Source organism: Sorex araneus, chromosome 11 (genome assembly GCF_027595985.1).
Source record: "Sorex araneus isolate mSorAra2 chromosome 11, mSorAra2.pri, whole genome shotgun sequence".
Lineage (NCBI taxonomy): Eukaryota > Metazoa > Chordata > Mammalia > Eulipotyphla > Soricidae > Sorex > Sorex araneus.
Genome location: NC_073312.1, coordinates 12,566,455 through 12,587,418, shown reverse-complemented (window position 1 = coordinate 12,587,418; position 20,964 = coordinate 12,566,455). Strand labels below are relative to the sequence as shown.

The window sequence follows — 20,964 nt, the reverse complement described above, 5'->3', positions numbered from 1 at the left end:
TCCCTCCTTTCTTCCCTCCTGCCAATGCCAACCCACCAGCCACCAGGCTGCCCTCGACTTTAACGGCCCGATAGAGCTGAGAGTTTGCCAGCCCTCAGGCGCCACCTCCTGGGGGTCCCTTCAGTCCCCCGCCTGGCCCTGCATGAATGCTGCTGTCTCTGCGTCCCCATTCGCTGTCCCTCAGACTCCTTAGCTCCCCTGCCAGCTCACGGAAGGCAGACACCACGTCCTTGGTCCTTGAGAGATGGGAAGCGCCTCCTTTTACCTGGCTTTAATAATTTCTTTCGGACTTCAGGACGCCCCCTCCACCCCCTCGGCAGTGTCCAGGGGCTACTTGCAGCATGGTTCTGCAGGGCCACTCCTGGCAGTGCTTAGGAGTAACTGCAGCGTGGTTTGAGAGGCACTCTTGGCAGCGCTCAGGAGACTGTGCCGGGTTGGGGACCACGCCTAGGCCTCCCACGTGCCAACTCAGGGCTCAGTTCTTCGAGCCGTTCTCTCGAGCCCACCTTTTACTTGCTTTACTCCAGGCTAGTGTCTACACGGTGTGTGTCGAAACAAGTTCCACTGGCACAGCACCAGGCAACGGGCATTCCAGCCTGACTTGGTGCCAACAAACCTGTCTCTGCTCCTCCACGTACCCAGCTGGCATCGGGAGTGGCACTGCAGTATGGGCCCTCCCAATTCCTTGCATGTGTTTGGTTTGGATGGGGGCTGGCAGGGGTGGGGGGCACCCAAGCGGCACTCAGGAAACCCAGGGCTCCACTCGCAATTCTGACCAACTGGGCCTGCAGTTCAAGGCAGGAAGGGCTCGAGGACCGGATGATGCTTGGACCCTCCAGTGCCCGGGATACCCAAGTCACCCCAGTGATGCTGGGGCCCCCAGAGCCACACCTGGCAGTGCTCAGGGCTGAACCCCTTGATCCTTGAGAGACGTTGTGTTGGGAGTTGAACATGAACCTGGCGCATGCGGTAGACATGCTCTCACTACTCTACTAGCTGCCAGCCCCATCCTTGCATCTGGAAGTCTATGAATCCCTTAGCAACTGAAAATGACCGCAACTCGACAACTCAAGAGACCATTTCCCTTCACACGTGCCCCGTTCCAGGGCAGGCTGTGCCCTGTCTCTGGTCAGCGATTACACAAAGGTCCTGGTCACAAAGAGTAAGATGGTAAGGTTCCATCCCCAGCACTTCCGGCATGAGAAGAGTGGAAGAGGACCAGTAGCAGGAAGGATGGAGGGTGGGAGGGAAGAGAGAAGGAGGGAAAAGGGAGACGGATGGAGATGGGATTAGGCAGAAGGGAAAGAGGCCAGGGTGATAACGGTCGTTAAGCCTATGCGGGTTATTTTAAGCAAGCCGGTGATCAGCTCTTTTCCATCTAAGGAGGATAAGGTTCGTTCCACCAAGAGAGTAGGTGAGACAGACCTCTAGCTCTAGCCAAAGGGGGGACACTAGTGAGCACAGGCCCTTGAGGCATCCGTGCTCCATCCTAGTGAGGAAGTATGTGTAACTGAGCTAACAGACTTCCCTTCCAGGAGGACAAACACACTTGCTCTTCAGATGTGGACAATGTGCTGATGTGACTTTTGCAAAAGATGATTTTACATGTTTCTGCGGTAAAAAAGAAATGCTCAGGGGCTGGAGCGATAGTACAGTGGGTAGGGCATTTGCCTTGCATGTGGCCAAGCCGGGTTCGATTCCCAGCATCCTATATGGTCCCCTGAGCAATGCTAGGAGTAATTCCTGAGGGCAGAGCCAGGAGTAACCCTTGTGCATCGCTGTGTGTGACCCAAAAAGAAAAAAAATGTCCAGAGGTCTTTTGAAATGTGGTTATTAATAACACAGGACACTTCTTCCCTTTCTGAAAAAAAAATACAATCACTATTTAAATCACCATCTTTCTGGAGGGTAGGTAAGATAGAGAGGGGGCCAGTATGACAATAATAATTGGAAATGATCACACTGGACAAGAACTGAGTGTTGAAATCAGGTAAAGGGATATATAGGTGTCATACTCGGCTGTGCCTAGGCAGTTGTTCGTTGCTCTGTTGACCTTGGCAGTGCTCAGGGAGACCCAGGTGGAGCTGAGGACTGAACCTGAGCTTCAATTCAGCCCCTGAGTCCTTTCTCTGGCTCAGTATGTTGATAGCTTTGAAGATTCTTCCAGGGAGCATCAGAGGCTACCATGGTTTTCTGGGTATGCTGTAAATACTCTGTCCTGGGGTAACAGATGACCCCTCTCTGGCCCTGTGATCCTGCACAGGGTTTTTTCAAGTCCTGTATCAGGACTCTAGAGGCATCTGTGAAAACAGGCTGGGAACAAGTTCATTTATATCACGGAAAGACACTTGAAGGTCCCTCTTCCCCCAACAAAAATTCCTACAGAGCCATTTCCGTCACAGAGGATGCTGACCCAATCCTTCTGTTTGGGCTGAACGGGGACAAAAAGATGATCGATGCTTTGCTTTCTAGGGCTTTACTGCTCTGATCAGATCCTACTTCTGCCCTCTGTCCCTCAGTAGACAGTAGCTTTTATATACCGTCAAAAGTCCTGTCTCAGACTACAGAATGAGCCCACTCATGGATTCTGATAGGATCCTTTTCAAATTACCACCCAAACTTCACTTGTGCTCTCATTAATGATATACCTGACTCACCATCGGAGGTGATAAGCTTAGCTCCATTTGCCCACCTGAAGTTTTCCTACTTTTCAGGGGGAGGGGTCATGGAGGTGACAAGGTGAGTCAGTCCCTGGACCACACTGAAAACAGCCTCTTTGGGATGTTATCAGTACTGGTACTGCTTGCGATTGGTATTCCTAACATCACTGTCACCTTCCTCATTTTTGCTGGAGTTTTGATAGTCAATTTCCGAAATGCTTTCTTTGAAAAAAAAAATCACCTCACTTTGCTGAAATATGACTATTAAAAAAGGCAAATGTAGGAGAGATGCTGTGAATGAGACATCGAGGAAGCTCCATCTTCTGGGCTGAGAGCTCTGGAACCTTCTGGGGGTAGAGGCACATAAGGCACAGTGCCCCACCCACCCCACAACTGACACCATCTGGCATACAAATGGTCCTGCTCCACGACTAACCTCAGAGTGATACCAAGTTGCCGAATCATCCCAGTTCCACAGCTCCCGGAGCATGTGGCCACATATGAGCTCAATTTCACAGCACTGACAGCCCAGACAGAGCACAGCAAATTAGATGGGAAAGTTACGTAGAAGCCCACTAGGCTCAATGAGTGAAAACACTAATACAGAAGGCTCAGCTAGTACCAATCCACTCAGTAAATGACCAGACAATGACTTCAGTAACACCACTGTGAGATATATGTTGTGACAAGCAATATAAATTATTTTTTGCTCGCCAAGAGGGCGGACTTGGGGGTGTGGATGAGAAACTGGGGATATTGGTGGAGGGAAAGTCACACTAAAAGTAAGAATAGTGTTGAAACACTGAATACCTGAATCAGTTGTATTATGAACAACTTTGTAAATCACATACTTAAATAAAGTTTCAAACATTTTTTTTTTAAAAAAAGGCAATTGTGTACCACTACCAAAAGTCAAAACTCCCTACCTCACATTTTTAAAAATCTAATTTTTAAAATTATTTTAGTTTTGGATTTTGGGTCACACCAGGGATGTTCAGGGGTTACTCCTGGCTCTACACATAGGAATTACTCCTGGTGAGGCTCAGGGAACCATATGGGATGCCAGGGATGGAACTCAGGTTGGTCATGTAAGAGGCAAATGCCTTACCCTCTGTACTGTTGCTCTGCCTACCTCACTTAATAGATAAAAAGATCTATGCAATATGTACAAACTAGAATGACTAAATTTGAGCACGCATACCATTTGTCTGATCCAGGCCCTAGGCCAGAAAGCTGTCCATCTTGTCTTTGTTATAAAGAATCTTTAGTTTCATGAAATTAGAAGGATTAAAAATGGATAGGAGAGAAAAATGTTTGACTGTGTGAAAAGTGTGACATGTGGGGACCACGAAAAAAAATTTTTTCCCCTTCTCACACTTGAAAAAAAATTATTAAAATCATCTCAGTGACCTGGATTTATTAACCTGGAAATAATGACCTTTGATTAGTGTATTGCTCAATAATAAACAATTCACACATTCATTCAGCAAGTATCATTGAGTGCCTATGGGAAGCTAGAACTGCGTTTCCTAAGAATGGCTGATACAAACTGGCTGATACAAAGGCACTAGAAGTACCTCATTGGTGCCTGCAATCAACCACATATAAATTCAAATAAACAAACATGATCACCCAGAGACGGACACACATGGAAACATCAACAAGACAGTCAGGACAAAGTCACTGATAAGTGACACCTGAGAAAAGACCCCAAGGGAACAGGAGCAGGGCACTGGGCACCTATCTGGGCAAAGGACTGTTGTCAGGCAAAAGGAACAGTAGGTGCAAAGCTCTTAATGCTACACTGGGCCTGGTCAAGAGCAATCCGGCAGGCCAGCGCGGCTCAGCGGAAAGAACCAGGGAGAAAGCAGTGGTAGGAGACAAGTTGAGAGAATTCTGGGGAAGAGCCAGGAAAATCAGAGTAAGATCGTCACAGCTCCTTCTGGAAGATGGTGGAATTTTCTGGAAGAATGACAGGGTCTGACTTTTTTTTTTTTTCAAGGTCACCTTGACTATTGCTTTCCCGATCAACTGCAGTAGGGAGCAAGGGCAGATGCTGGGAGATCTGCTGAAATCATGAATCCAGGAGAGACACGGCTTGGAGCAGTCTGGCTATCTCTGAGGTAGGGAGAGGTCACCCGCTTCTGCTCAGAGCATGAAGCAGTAGAGGCCTGAACTGGCGGGTAGATGGTGCGGGAGAGAAGACAGAACTGAGAGTGAGCCCAGGGTCTTGTCAAAGGCTGAAAAGCTGAGTCACCAGGGCCGGGGCTCGGCAGAGCAGCACCAGCCCTGCACGTGGGGGGTTCTGGATTTGAGGCTGGCTCTGGGAAAGAAAAACGCTGAACTGAACAGGTGAGGAGGGGCACGGTACTGCTGGCTGGACAGGGCTGAGGTGGTGGAAGACTCCAGTCTGTGCTGCAGAGGAGAGGGACAGGACTGGCCACTGGCCGGGTAGAGACGGTCCATCCCCCCACGCTGACTGTGGGCACTGGACAGGGGCCCTAGAAACGAGGGCTGACGGGGGCATCCCAGGGGTTCAGAGTCAGGTGGGAAACAAACCACCAGTACAACTGGTTTGATGCCTGCATTGGAAGTGCTTGAGGAAACTTCCTAGTCCTTTGGCCTCTATAACAGTGTTTCTCGACCTACTCACCGTCCTCTTCTAAACCTACTGGCTTGCGGTGGCCCCCATCCTACCAACTGGCCTTCCACCCCCACACCTATCCCCCCATCTCTGGCCGTGGCCTCTCATGCAATTTTGACTGTGACCTTCTTGGAATATCCCTGGGCCCCCACAAGGGCCTTCTGACTCCCCCAGTTGAGAAGTGCTGCTCCATGGACTTCCCCAGAGCGGGCAGTAGTGCACCAGGGCTTCTAGAAGCCTCCCCTGACATGGGAAGGGGAGGGGGCTTTCTGTTCCCTTAAAGAGGGTGGGCTTCCAGGGTGGCTCGGAGTAGCTCTTTACTCTGCGAACAGGGCGGCGGCCAGTTACAGTAGGGAACGTGTCTCTCTCGGGAAAACACTCCCACGGCCTTCTCTGCACGGATCGCTTTCTCAGAAAACTCTTCCCTGACGGTGTTGGCTGAACTTCAGCATCTCCTCTCTCAGGAAACAAGCCTCCACAGAGAGCAGGGTCGAGAGAGGGAACTCGGATCGACCCGGAGCTAGCAAGCGTCCCGCCCTGCTCTCTGGATGCTGGTGGAGGAAGGGACAGGCGGGGCCGGAAGCCCAGGACTGTGCGTTCACAGCGGGTGGTGGCACCCTGAGAACCCAGAGGTGAGAGCCCCAGGGCACGGGCACGGTGACATGCTCTGGGGGCGCCGGCTTGTGTCCTGGCCCCCGGGACTCCCAGTTTAGGGATTCCCCTCATCTTTTAAAATAATTAATTAATTAATTAATGTTTAATGGAATCCCAGGGAGATACACAGTTACAGAGTTGTTCTTGATTAGGTTTCAGTCACACAATGTTCCAACACCTGTCCCTTCACCAGGGATGTTTCCCACCACCAAAGTCCCCAGTTTCCCTCCTGCCCCCACCCCTTGCCTCTATGGCAGGCACTTTTCTTCTCTCTCTCTCTCTCTCTCTCTCTCTCTCTCTCTCTCTCTCTCCCCTTCCCTTCCTCCGCTCTGTCTCTCCCTCCCTATCTCTTTCTCTCTCCCTCTCTCTCTCCCCCTCCTTCCCTTCCTCTGTCTCTCTCTCTCTCTCTCCCCTTCCCTTCCTCCGCTCTGTCTCTCCCTCCCTATCTCTTTCTCTCTCCCTCTCTCTCTCCCCCTCCTTCCCTTCCTCTGTCTCTCCATCTCTCTCTCTCCCCTTCTTTCCCTTCTTCCCTCCCCCTCCCTCCTTTCTCCCTCCTTTCTGTCTCCTCCTCTCTTTTCCTCCCTCCTTCCCTCTATTTCTCTCTGTCTCTCCCTCTCACCCTTTCTCTCTCTCTCCCTCCCTCCCCCTCTTTCCTTCCCTTTCCCCCTCTCTCTTTCTCTCTCTCCCTCCCCTCCCCCCCACTCCTTTGGGGAACCCTCACTTTTTATAAGGAGCTGTGAGCCAGCCAGGTCCTCTGCATGCCGCTGACATCTGGCACCTTCCGCGTACAAGACAGCAAGCAGACCTGTCCTCTGTTCCCAAGGGCACCAGTGTCTCATCTCCCTGGGCTGGTCACTGTCAAAAAAGATCCTGCAGGACTAAAGGCCCCCCACAACTCTGCTCACCGTAGACCCGTGGATCATTTCTCCCAACAAGAGTCAGATGTGTGAGATGGAGTAATCTTGCAGAGTTCAGGGGCCCTGCCCTGTGCTGCCTGGGAATCCAAACTACGTTCATAATGTACGTGATATTTATTTGATTAGGTAACATGTCACGAAACTCTGAGGATAAAATATACAATATTATCATTTATGTATATATGTATGTATTTTGAGGCAGGCTAGACCACGCTGACGGGTGTTCAGGGCCTCTAGTCCTGGCTCTGTGCTCAAGCATAACACCTGGTGGTACTTGGGGGGACATATACTGTGTCAGGAACCGAACCAGGGCTGGCCATGTGCAAGGCGAGGGCTTTCATCTCTGTGCTGCATCTCTCAGTGCAGTCCACATCATACTGGAGCACCAAGGTTATATAAGCCACGGTGTAAAGATTGTTCATCATTTGACTGGAAAAAAAGGAGGCATATTTGTACAATACTCCTCTACAGTCTGGTTAATTCTTGCCTCTAGTGAATTTTCAAATAGTTGAAACTCTCTAAGTAGGTATTAATATCCCAAGCTCCATATTTAGACAGGGCAGCTCAACCCAGGAGCATACAGGATATTCTAAAAAAGGGACGCAGGTGAAAATCGTATCAATGATGGCTGCCAAAGACAAAATGTGAGTGAAAGGGATCAAAAGCTAGAGTACGCCTTTAGTTATAAAAAGAAAAAGTCCTGGGTACAGAATTTACAGCATGATGGCTATAATTATATTATATATTTGAATGTTGCTAAGAGGACAAATCTTAAAAATTCTTAGCACAAGAAAAAAAATTGTAACTATGTATGGTGCCAAATAATTTTTTAAAAATATTTCTTTATTTTACAAAGTTGTTCATGATGATTTGTTACAGACATGCAGTATACCAACATCAACGGTGCCAGATCTTTAACTGGACTTGTGGTAGCCATCATTCCGTAAAACATACAGATGCCAAGTCATTATGTCTTATACTTAAAACTAATATAATTTTGTGCGTCAGTAATATCTGAAAAATACACTTGAATTTTACATAGTAGAATTAGAAAATGTACCGAATTAGAAAATGTACCGATTGAAGTAAATCTTCTGTAAATTACTTGGGGGTAGTTTGTATATAAAATATTATCATCTAATAATAAAATTTGTTTTACCCATCAACCCCAAAGGTTCCTTGAGTCAGGGGCCAAGTGCTGTCATTGGGCCATGGGGGAGCAGCCGACAGGGACCCTCCGCCCCCGACCCTGAGCTCTGCCACTGTGCATCTTCCGTTCAGTTACAATCAAGAGTAAAGGAAGGAGTACTAGAAATCATGGACATGCTTCAAGGGATCTCCTATGCTCTGATTCCCGAATCCACTCCTTAATTAAACCACTTTCCCACTTCCTTCATGCACCGGGGATCTGCTTTCCCTTCCTTCCCATGATGTATTGCCCCCCAGTTCCTACCACACGCCCTCTCCCAGGGAAAGCTCACACACAATGGGATCGCTTCAGCCACAATATCAAATGACAAGTACTTCCTTTTTCCCAGTCCAGACCTACCTCTCTGAGTCCCAGATCCACTGGGGTCTGGAAGTACCAAGCGATCTCACCAAAGAATGCCAAGAATCCTCTCCCAAGACTCCCCTGTGTAGTGTTCCCATGCTGGTGTAGTTGGGAACAACCAACTATCCATTCAAGAAATCCAACTGGAAACCTGGATCTTTCTGGGCAGAAGTGATAGTATAGCAGGGAGGGCACTTTTGCCTTGCACATGACTGACCCGGGTTTGATCCCCAGCATCCCATATGGTACCCTGAGCATCGATCGCCAGGAGTAATTTCTGAGCACAGAGAAATTACTGTACATCACTGGGTGTGACCCAAAAAGCCAAAAAAATAAAACCAACAAAAATCCTAGATCCAGGACTGGAGTGATAGCACAGCGGGTAGGGCATTTGCCTTGCACTTGGCCAATCTGGGTTTGATTCCCAGCATCTCATATGGTCCCCTGAGCACCGCCAGGAGTAATTCCTAAGTGCAGAGCCAGGAGCAACCCCTGTGCATCGCCAGGTATGACCCAAAAAGCAAAACAAACAAACAAACAAACAAACAAACAAAAAAACCCTAGATCCTTCTTCATACCTCCCATTTAACTGGTCATCAAATCCCATCAACCTTAATGGTAATGTTTCTTACCTCCGTCTCAATGACATCTGCTGCCTCCTTAGACACCTGTTTGTACGCCCAGTTCATTTCCGCACAGTCTCACGATCTTTGATCTGAACACGCTTATCACTCTTCCTCATAGCACTACTTGGGTCCATATGCATGACTTCATGATACAGCTCCTGGCTACTTCCCCCCAAATACCGCTGCATGCAAATATGGTAGTTGTCTCTCTCTTGTCCCATCATTTAGCCTAAGATCATGCATGGGGTGTGGTGTGTGTTCAGTTAACACCTGCCAGTTGGATAAATACTGGATTATGAGATCCCAAGATGTCATAGTTTTAAGGAAGTGAGATGCGTCGTCAATGAAATTCCTGATCCCCAACCCCATTTTTAAATGTTTTTTTTTTGGGGGTCACACCCGGCGATGCACAGGGGTTACTTCTGGCTCTTCACTCAGGAATTACCCCTGGCGGTGCTCAGGGGACCATATGGGATGCTGGGATTAGAACCTGGGTCAGCCGCGTGCAAGGCAAACGCCCCACCCGCTTTGCTATCGCTCCCCCCCCATTTTTAAATGTTACCACCCAATTTGCAACACTGGACTGGTCACTGATTTGACTTTGTGCTATGAGCTCCAATCCAAGGCCATCATCCCTTTCACCGTTGTAGTCATTTAACTCTTTTTACCCCCCCAAGCAAAGCAATTAAAAAAAAAAATAAAGCTTTCAAAATGATTGAAACTTACTTAGAAAGCCGTCAAGGGAAAGAATGAGAGGAAGTCCACGTTCACGAGAGAACATGGCTTCTCCAGCGTGTGAAAAAGCAAAGTGACAGGAGACAGGGAAGAAAGAGACATGTTCTAGGGGGACACAGGCTTGAAGGGCAAGTCTGAAAGTCATTCTTTTTCTTTCTTTTTAAAGAATAAAATGATTCCGATTCTTAACATCTGTTATGGAAAGTAAGACACAGAACAAGGTTCATTATTTAAAAGGATACATAGCACTAATTTAAACATTGATTCTTCTAATGACACTTCTCTAATTCTTACATAAAATAGGTAGTTCCCTCAAGAGACCACCTCTTTTTTTTTTAACCACAAATTTGCATTTTAGGGCTGCCTTTCCAGCCGTGGAAAGCAACCTTTGGCCTCATTGCAGGGCCCGGGAGACCCGGCAACATGGTCTGTGTGAAAGAAAGAGCAGGGAAGGAGAACAGGAGTGGAATTCTGGCTGGATGCGGGTCAGTTAGGACCTGGATGCCCTTTGCCAGTTCTTGGCCAGAGCCGAGGCTTATTTTAGCCAGCGTTCTCTCCCACCAGTCCTGTCCCGGGACATGCGCTCACAGCCTGAGCACAACACCTCTAATTTAGAAGTAACCGGAAGCAAACAGAAGTGTTGTCTGAAGACATAACGGCCTGGGCCGAGTGGGCGGGCCTGAAGACCAGCTCCCCGCAGGACACGACCTGTGTCTCTTCTGGGAAAGCATCACAGAGGAAGCAGGGACACCGAGGCAATGCAGAGTCCTGATGTGACAGGGAGGGGGCGTCGGGCAGTGCCAGAGCCAGTAAGGAGGAGGGTGTCACACGGAAGCCACGCCCAAATGGGGTGAATGAGCACAGGGAATAGCTGGTGTGTGCTTTCCCCCATTTTTTCCCATAGACCAAAAACAGCTCTGAAAAAAAAAATGAAAGCATATGAATTTGTTGTGTGGTACTGAGGAAAGAACCCAGGGCCTCCTACATGCAAAGCCTAAATAAACTTTAACACTTAGCTTTAGCCCATAAAATACATGAATTGGAAAGAAAGGGCGCTGGTCAGTGAGAAATTCCTTATCATGAGCCAGTCTGAGAATGTCAGGGGGAGCTGCGGCTTATTCCGGGCTGTCACTTCCCTCCAGGGCTGGCAGGTTTGAGTACAGTCGGCTGAAAACAGCAGCCTGTGTTCCTGGTGCTGGGGGAAATGAAAATGAATGTGGGGCAAGGATGGCAAAAGGTATTACATTTGGAAAAAAAGAGGCCAAGAATAAGATCCTGGCAAGAACTTGAAGGGAGGGGAGCGACAGAAATCAAAGCTTGAGCACTCTCTAGAATGGTGCTTGCCCATACTTGGCCACTAGCTTCAATGACCACTGAACATTCGAAATGTGACTAGTCCAATGTGAGATGAGCTGGTCAACTGGTATATATGAAAAAATAAAGTCAAATATCACTATGACTTTTGCATTGATCTCACACTAAGGTGATTATATTTCGGTCTGCAGGAATGAATAAAACAGATTATGAGAGTTCATTGTTGCTGCCCCCTTTTACCTTTTTAGGTGCCCCTTCAAAAGATACTGGAGAAATTAGCTTGACCTAGGGGGTTCCCCTCAGGTTTGCGGTGGGAGTGCTTCCTCCCCTAGAAATGGGGGTGGCGGGAAGGTTAAACTCGCTAGAGTGTCAGGATGGGGAAACTTGAACACTGCCCTTGGATGATAAGGGGAAGAAAAGTGACCACAGGAAGCTGGGGACATGAGACATGCTGACAGATGAAGAATGAAAACACATCCGTTTGCAAGAATTTACTTCAGTAATGGGGCCGGCAAATAGTATAGCAGGTAAGGTGCTTGCTTTGCACGTGGCTGACCTGGGTTTGATCCCTGGCATCCCATATGGTCCCCTGAATACCGCTAGGAGTGACTCCTGAGTGCAGAGCCAGGAGAAACCCCCAAGCATTGCCAGATGTGACCCAAACACCAAAAATAATTTTTTTTATTTTAGGAAAATTCTGTTAAATTAAAATATAATTCCTATGGGGGCTTAGGGGGTAGTGGCTAAATGCATATGCCTGGTAAGCCTGGCCCCTCAGTCCCACCCCCACTGCAGCCCACAGGGGCCGAGTGTGGCCCTGGTGGTCAGCTCTCTGGGGCCCCGGTGCCACAACAGAGTGTATGACCCCCGGCAAGCATCTGTGTACACTATCAGAAGCAACAAAAGGGGAAAAGGAATTTCTGTATTAGCAAGTAGTTGTGAAACTCGATTCTCTTATACCGACGTCCAGCTTTTCAGGAACACGTGTTCCAGACACAAAGCACAGGTCCAACTTTCCAACACCAATAACCTCCATTCATGTCTGAAGGTTAAAGAGACAAAAAGCAAATTCTGCCCCATGGGACAGCCGGAACGTGAGGGAATAAACTTATCTACTGACACCCAGACTGAGCTGAGATTTCCAAATCCAAGACCGCCGACCATCTGCACAAGACTTCGAGCATGTGCGGGCCGGAGCTGGCTAGGACCAAGTCTACACTCTGAGCCACAGCTCGAGAAACGTAAACCGAAGTGCAATGCCTACCTCCAAGTGAGCCCGCTGGCTACAGGCAGACAGAGCCTTTCCCTGACCTGGTCCCTGCCAGGCTCTGGTTTATGTCATCATGCATATGTCCACGGCTGGCATATGCTTCAGATCTGGCCCGCCTGGACCAGTCCCTTGACCGCAGAGAAGGACACGGACCCACCGGAAACGGGTCATTTGCTGAAATCTCTCTGAGTCAGTGTCACTCAGGTGAAGCCGGGTGGACCTGGATGTTTCCTGATGACCGACACGATCTGCCCGAGGACAGGGCGGGGCTGGTACACACAGGCTTTCAGGCCGATTAGAGAGCATCTCTGGAGAAGACGCAAGCTCAGCCCTTTCACACCTCAAGCCCTGTGCAGGGGAGCCCAGCCCAGCCTTCCTTCTGCCCTTCTGCGGTGGCTCTCCCCCGCCAGTTTGCCAGTTTCCCGTCAGAGCCTCGGCAGTACCTCCGGCCAAGCCCCCTCCTCCCCTGGCAGGTCTGTGCGCTGCCCTCGGCAGCCTGGCATCTCCCCGTGCTCCTCCCTGCATGTGGACAAAGGCTGGCGGGTGCAGGGCTGGCCCCAGAGCCAGAACACTCAGGCTGCCGGGAAGGTGGTGAGAGCGTGAGGGCCGAGACAGGGGCCAGGCAGCTCCTTCCAGAGCCTTCTCCAGCCTCCTGCACCCCAGTCTGGGCGACCCAGGCATATGCCCTTCTCTCACAAAACACCCTCCTGTCCCCTCCAACCTGGCCCTGCCACGCCCGGGTCCCAGGGTAGCAGTCAGCTTTCATCATACAAAGGTGCCCACGGTTGTCACCCCCAAGTGGAGTGGGTAAATGACGATAAAACACTAAGCGTCTTGAACAGGAGGCACCGTTTGGCTTGGAGGCCTACCCTCCTCGCTTCGCATCTCCCTCTCGCAGGCCCAGGACCGGAGACTCTGGCTGAGGTCACCTCCAGGCAAAGGACACACGTGAAACCGAATATCTCACTCTCCTCCCCGGCCCTCCCAGGGTCAGGAGTCTCAGTGGCCACCCCGAGCCTATGTACCTGGGCTCTGGGGGAAAGTCAGGCTCCTCCTCAGGCCTGACTCAGACAAGGGACTAGAACTGCTCAGTGACCCCAGCCAGGACTTTGCACGCGTCCATCCGGCCCCTGGGTGAGGTGGTGTGCATCCAGGTCTGCAGTGGCGCCAGGCCAGCGCGACTGTGGCCGGCCACTGGGCTGGAAGAGCGCCCCTTACCTTTGCAGGTGAAGCATTTGATGTGGAAATGCTTGGTCTGCACCCGGAGCACTTCCCCCTTGCAGGGCTCCCCGCATTTGTGGCAGTGAATGATGGGCTTCTCGGCGGGGTGCTGGGGGTCCTGCGGGTGGGCCACTGGAACAAAGCAGAGCAAAGAGCCGGGTGAGCAGAAGAATTCGACAGGAGGGTCCTCGGGCCAGGCGCTGAGGTTCGAAGGGGGACCCGGGTTGTCCAAGCGGAAAAGGTACCCCTGCCCCAGTGATCTCAGAGGGACACACAGGAACAAATATGATGACCTCTCAGTGCTGTTCTACAAACCACAGTGTCCCAAAGGGGGGAAGGAGAGAGAGATACAGAGATACAGAGACAGAGAGAGAGAGAAAAAGATAGAGAGACAGAGAGAGACAGAGACAGAGAGAAAGACAGAGTTAGAGAGACAGAGAGAGACAAAGAGACAGAGTTAGAGAGACAGAGAGACAGACAGAGAGATAGAAAGACAGAGATAGAGAGACACAGAGAGACACAGAGAGATAGAAACAGAGACAGAGACATATAGACAGGGACAGAGACAGAGGGACAGAGAGGAAAGAAGAGAGTGAGGGTAAGAGTGAGAGAGAAAGAGAGAGACAGAGAGAGAAAGGAAAGAGGAGGGAGAGAGCGAGAGAGCAGAGAGAAAAGAAAACTGTCTGCCATAGAGGCAGGCTTGGGGGAGGGTGTCAGGGGCCACTGGTAGTGGGAAATGTACACTGGTGGGTGGGTGTGGGAACACTGTAGGACTGAAACCCCATGATGAACAGCTCTGTGTCTCATGGTGATTATATTAAAAAAAAAAAAGACGGGAAGTAAGTTGTGGTTTGAGAGGTGCGAGGATGGGGGGACCCCGACTCGGTCCCACTCTGGGACCTGGCCATCCTCGCTCTTCCTCCCTATCTCCTCCTGGATTACTTAACCAGATCACCGGCGTGTTCAAAGCACAGGGTTGGTCGCACGCCTCTGCTGCCCGTACAAAGCACCACACATGCAGCCGGCTCACGCAGACTGTTCCTCGGTGATGGGGACAATTTCCTCCAGTTTCTATGTTTTCCCTCCCCATTTGTCCATCTCCTCCCTTTGCCCAGTTCCTTGGGGCCAAAAGCTTCTGTACCCCAGGGCTCGGCGGGTGTTGCTGCCCCGATGGTACGGGCTGCCTCATGGCTCTGCCCATCACTCCCAGCTGAGCCCCGGTCCCCAGACGTGGAGCATGGCAACAGGCACCAGAGCAGAAAGATCTGTCCCTGCAGAGCAGATAAGACCTGTCCCTGCATGGCGACCCAGTACGGAGTGTCTGGGTGCATTTTGACAAGCACCAGGCATCTGGCCTTGAGTCTCAACCCCCCAAGAATTGTCACCTGCACTTAGCAAGTCATCCCTAACTGCAGCATCCAGCCCTAATTGGGATTGGGCCAGGGCAAAGCAGAGTGGGAAAGGTGATAGGTCAGAGACGCTAAACTTTATGTGACTGGACCATCCTCTTAAGCTGAGACCCCCTATAAAATACGTGTGTATTTGGCAATGGAGCGAGCGGCCATCAGCTGTCTCCCGGAGTGGTGTCTCCGCGTACCCGTCACCCTTCGCCCCACATCTGCCCGGACCTGATGCACAACGTGTCTGAGCACATTGGGGAAAACTGTCCCCCAACACCCGGACATACCCCACGGGCGGCCATTTCCAAACTCACCTATGCCTGACTTTGTAAATCACGGTGCCGTCCCTAAAGATATCAATAATGTACCTGGGGGCCGGGGAACGGTCAAGTGGCAGAGCACCTGTCTCGCACGGGAAGGCCCCGAGTTCAGTCCCTGGCACCATATGCCACATGCCCAGCACTGCAGGGCACAGCTGCCCTGGTGGGCCCCAAGCTCTGCCGAGAGTGACCTTGAACCCCCAACTCTGCCCAGCGAGGTCCCTGTGAATACACAGATATCAATGAAGAGCCACGTGGCAGTCCCTGGGCCTGCTTGGTCCCCTGCCAAGTACCAGGGCTCGGGCCAGAGAAAGACAGTCTCTTTCTGCGAGGGGGATGGCAAACCTATGCTGATGGCTGGGTCTAGAGTGTGACCTTCGAAGAAGTTAGCTCGACAGCTCTGCCCCTGATGGGGTCCGGGACCCCGACAAAAGACCCTCTGAGAGACGGCAGCAGGAGGAGGAGTCACTGAGCGCTCCAGCCAGGCAGGCAAGTGGGCACCTCCTGCTCTGAGATTCCTTTTCTGACTTGGGGCTACAGAGAAGGAGGAGCCACGTGACATGTAACCGCCTATGACAGGAGGACCCCCTCGGTCGGGAGACAGAACGGGATTCGCAAACTTGCAGTTCATTGAAGAGGACAAAGGACAGAGCCGGGTTTTTCCCGCAGAGCTGATGCAGAGTTGGACAGGGCAGGTCCTGCAGAAACTCAGTTTAGCCAGCACTGACCGCAAGCAGCTCCGGGAACGCCAGCAGGATTGTTCATTGTTTCCCTTGGGCCACAGACGTGCTCGCATTTCATCTGGAAAGAGCCTGGACGGGACCGTCCAAGTAATTCATTACAAGCTACATTCCAAGGAACAAGGTGCTTCTTGTGAGCGCTAGACCAGGCGCGGGGGCAGTTTTAGGGCAACACCCGATCCGCATAATCTGAGGAGGACCCCGGGAGAGGTTGGCGCAATGACCAGCTGTGATACTCCTGACCGTCCTCTACCCGTGGGGATTTCCCCCAGAGACTTGATTCGCACCTCAACTCCAGAGGACCGAAGGCACTTTCATCATCTCTAAACGATCACCAACTAGAGAGACGTGAGACAAGGGCCTTCAAAACAAGTTCCCTGAGTATGACAATAAGAGAAATGATGATCGCGTGGACAAGTACTGAGTGTTGAAAGCAGGCAAAGGGATATACATGGTAACCTTTCAGCATCTGTATGCAAGCCATAACGCCCCAAAGGAGACAGGCAGGCAGGCAGGCAGACACACACACACACACACACACACACACATACACACACACACACACACAGAAGTGCCTGCCAGTGTGGTGGGGGTGGGGGGGAGGTGGAGGTGGGGGAAGGGAAACTGAGCACATGACATTGGTGGTGGGGAATTGTACACCAGTGAAGGGAGGGGTGTTGGATTATTATATGACTGAAGCCCAATCATGAACAACCTTGCAACTGTGTATCTCACTGTGATTCAAAACAAACAAAAGAACAAACAAACAAAAAAAAAGGGAGGTGGGTTAAGGTGCTTGCTTGCACACGGTTGACCTAGATTTGATCCCTGGCATCACATGGTCCCTTGAACACCACCAGGCGCGACTCCAAGCACAGAGCCAAGAGTAGTCCCTGAGCACTACCAGATGTAGCTCAGGCCTTTTCCCTTACCCTCTACCCGCCGCCCCCAACAACAAAAAAGTCACCAATTACACCCGATGGACAGTGGGGTGCTTCTTTTATTTATTTATTTATTTATTTATTTATTTATTTATTTATTTATTGTTTTTTTGGTCACATCTGGTGATGCACAGGGATTACTCCTGGCTCCTGCACTCAGGAATAACTCCTGGCGGTGCTTGGAGGACCATATGGGATGCTGGAAATCGACCCCGGGTCGGCCACGTGCAAGGCAAATGCCCTACCCACTGTGCTATAGTTCCAGCCCCCAGTGGGGTGCTTCTGACTCCCAGGCTCACGCACCTGTCAGGCAATTTGTCTGAATCAGAAACCTATTAGGTTAGGCGAGAACGGGTCTCCCCAGCTGAAGTAGAGCAGCCTCAGCTTCCCCAGGTGTACATGTGCTTCTGAAGGCAGCCCTGTACCTGCTTTCCACGCAGGAGCCCTGGGTTCCATCCTCAGCACAGCATGGCCCCCTTGCCCCCAGCACCTCCTGGAGCAAATGCCTGAGCAGGAAGCGGGGAAGAAGCCCCTGGGCCCCACCAGGCATGGTCCCCCCTCCCCCCAAAGCAAAACCAACATCATTGACGGTATTCTTAATAACGGCACAGTACTGTTAGTGATGGTGGTCTGGTCTTTCAGAGGCTGTAACCCAAAGGCATGGGGTGGGGGAGGGTGGGGGAGGGTCGGGGGACGGAGCTCTCCTGCACTGAGCGCATCGCTGAGTCTCACACAGGGCCATTTGGGCACAAATCCCCCCTGAAGCCAGACAACAGGAGCGGGCCCAGGGCCGGTCAGCGCACAGAGGCTCTTGGATCTCAAGGAAAAGGCGTTCCAAGACCTGCCTGGCACTCCTGTCCCTTGGCAACTGAATCTTTTCTAGCCGAGGCTGGGCGGCCATGCTGAGCACTGAGAGGGAATGAAGGGATCTGTTCGCTTCTCAGCTTCCCTTTGTCTGAACACAGGTGCCACTGCCGGCGCTGGCGCCAGCCACGGAGGTCAGGGCTCGGCTCGGCACCACCTGCCTCTTCTAAGCATTTCCCTTCGGAAATCCGCAGAGCACACGCTGAAGTGCTCCCGGGCCAGAGGAAACCTTTGTTTCCCCCCCCCCGAGGATGGGCCTATATTCTATCACATTGGCTGGCCTGTCCACCAACGGGCAGCCTCGGCCAACAGGATCTGTGAAGAAGCAGGGTTTTCCGGGCCGAAGAGCTAGGCCAGTGCCTTGCATGGAGCCAACCCAGGTTCTCTCCCTGGTGCCCCCTCTGGGACATCCAAAGCCCCACAGGAAGTGATCACTGAGTGTAGAACCAGGGGTAAGCCCTGAGCATCACCAGGGGTGGCCCAGAACCCAAGTAAATAAATAAATAAAAAGAAAGAGGAATGGGGCTTTTTTTCTCAGAGAATGACCAAACCCAAAGACCAAGAGAGACTGTTCGTTTCCTCCCGGCTCAAATCAAGGGAAGCAGAGGAACGCAGCCCCCCTTAGAGGGCCGATGAAGGGGTTCACGGGGCGGCTGCGTCCGGAGCCAGGCGCAGGCTGGCCGTCTCCACCCCACATGTCCAACCTTGCTGAGTCAGTCGCCAGAGAGCGCAGCCATCGGCTGCACACCCTCTCCTGGGCCTGCTGGCGCGGGGCCAATTCTCGCTGAATGGCTTCATCTTCCCTGCCCCGGGAAGCCGGGGAGCAGAGAGATCACGTGAGCAGCGGGGTTCCTCCTGGGCACCCCGGGCTGCCGGCGGAGAGCTGGCCCCTGGGCAGACCTGGTTAATATCTGCAGCGGCTGCTGGTGTGCGCTTGAAACAAGAGCGCTACAGTAACCAACCCAGAGCTCAGCCGCAAACTCCCTAAGCAGAGGCGGGGTTATAGGAAGAGCCATGAGGGACTGGGGACAGACGCTGGGGTTTGTTTGTTTGTTTGTTTGTTTGTTTCCTCCCCACACTCAGAGGGGCCAGGGGCTGACCTTCACAGAAGACTGCGGCCCACCGTGGGCTCAGGTTTCACCCAGCAAAAGAGAGTCACCTTCTTGGCACGGCAGGAGCCAGACCATGGCCAGGGAGTGACCTTTGTTGGGTTTTGAGGACGTTTTGCTGTTACTGAGACACCATGATTCACAGGACTGTTCCTGACCCTTCCGCGTGAACATCATTCCAGAACCACGCCCAGCTCTGAGGTACCCCGTCCCCTGGGGGACTACTTTTCTTCCTTCCTTCCTTCCTTCCTTCCTTCCTTCCTTCCTTCCTTTCTTTCTTTCTTTCTTTCTTTCTTTCTTTCTTTCTTTCTTTCTTTCTTTCTTTCTTTCTTTCTTTCTTTCTTTCTTTCTTTCTAATGAAACTGGAGTTGGGTCATTAGGAAAAGTCCTTGTCAAGCCAGAGCGCACTGCCGACTCCAAGCAACCTCTGTGCTGATTAGGCAGCTGGAACCCCCAGCCACAGGATATCCAAGAATGCTTATTTGAAATAGAAATCTCCGGAACTGGAGCAATAGCACAGTGGATGGGGCGTCTGCCTTGCACGTGGTCGACCCAGGTTCGATTCCCAGCATCCCATATGGTCCCACTGAGCACCGGCAGGAGTCATTCCTGAGTGTATGAACCAGGAGTAACCCCTGAGAATTGCAGGGTGTGACCCCCCCCCAAAAAAAAAAAGAAATAGAAATCTCCTTCATAGGTGACTATCACAAAGAGAAGTCGGTGTATATCACAAATCGTTTGGGGTTGCCTGAAATATTCAGAGTCTCCCACCCAGGAAAGAGTTTTGCCTTCTAAGTGGCCCTTGTCCCCTCCTGAGCACCTTAGGCCCCGACGAGCCTCTGAAGTGGACTGTGGTTTCTAAGCTGCATTTCCTCGTTTCACACACTCAAGAGCACCAGGATGAGTGAGGGGGCCTGCCACGCCCGTGTGACTTCCGGGCACACCAACTCAGAGGGAGAGAGTCGCCCCCAAGGTGGCACAGCCTTGAAGGAGGGTAGCCCCAATCACCACGTGACACAGTGCCTTGGGTCCTGGGGTCCCCCCTCCCTCTTTTAAACCCCGCCCCCAGTTCTAGCCCTTCTCACCAAGGCCCCACCCTTGCTTCGCCACAGGAATCCAGCCCATAAGCCCTCCCGGGGCGGTGAGGGTTTCCTGCTGCCAGCTCTCCTGTCTGCAACGCCGTCTGCAGACTCCGAGCAGCGAGCCCAGGCCCCAGCCCCTACGTGCCCGAAGGTGACAGTGGGAAGGGAAAGGAGACACACAGAGTCACTTTATGGTGGGGAACCAGGCAAGACACTACCAGCGACGGGGACTGAAACCAAGGGCAGTGATGAGATGGGCCCTCTGATAAGACAGGATGTAAGCCAGCCCTCAGCGCGGTCACCTTTCTCCCAGCCTCACGCTGGCAGGCCCCCTCTCCATCCCACACTGCATAGGTGAAGTCCTGAGTTTGCTGCCTGGCACAGTCTGCCCACCCAACACTGCCAGCTGTAGCCATGGAAGTCTCCAAGCACCCCTGAGAGTGGGCGTGGGCCCTGAGCACTGCCAAGAGTGGCCCCCTTAAGAGAACTAAACTAAGGAACCATGTTCACACTCCATATGTGTATATACTAATATGTATCAACATTCATCCATTGACTGTAACTAGTCTATTAATGTAAGGTGTTTCTATTATGGGAAACTGTTAAGTGCATAGAAAAGGATTGTACTATTCTCGGGGGTTTGATATAAATTTGATATAAATTTATAGTTTGATATAAATTTAAAAATTGCTCTTTAAAAATAGTATCGGCTAGGACTAAAGCAATAGTAGGGTGTTTGCCTTGCACACAGCTGACCTGGGTTCAATCCCTGGCATCTGATACAGTCCCCCGAGCACTGCCAGGCGTAATTCCTGAGTGCAGAGTCAGGAATAACCCCTGAGCATCGCCAAACAAAAAGTGTATCAGCCCAGTGGTGGCCCAGTGGTGGAGGATATGCCTACAGGAGTGAGACAG

General features: G+C 51.4%; 1 protein-coding gene across 8 annotated transcripts in view; it reads right to left on the bottom strand.

Moving 5' to 3' along the window:
- Window positions 1–20,964, bottom strand: part of ABLIM1 (actin binding LIM protein 1) — a 302,737-nt gene that overhangs the window by 121,360 nt on the left and 160,413 nt on the right. For all 8 annotated transcript variants that reach the window (XM_055119610.1, XM_055119611.1, XM_055119609.1 and 5 more), the window contains one exon: window positions 13,591–13,725. In XM_055119610.1, coding sequence (XP_054975585.1) covers window positions 13,591–13,725 — 135 coding nt within the window. Of the gene's footprint in view, window positions 1–13,590; window positions 13,726–20,964 lie in introns of those variants that run through there.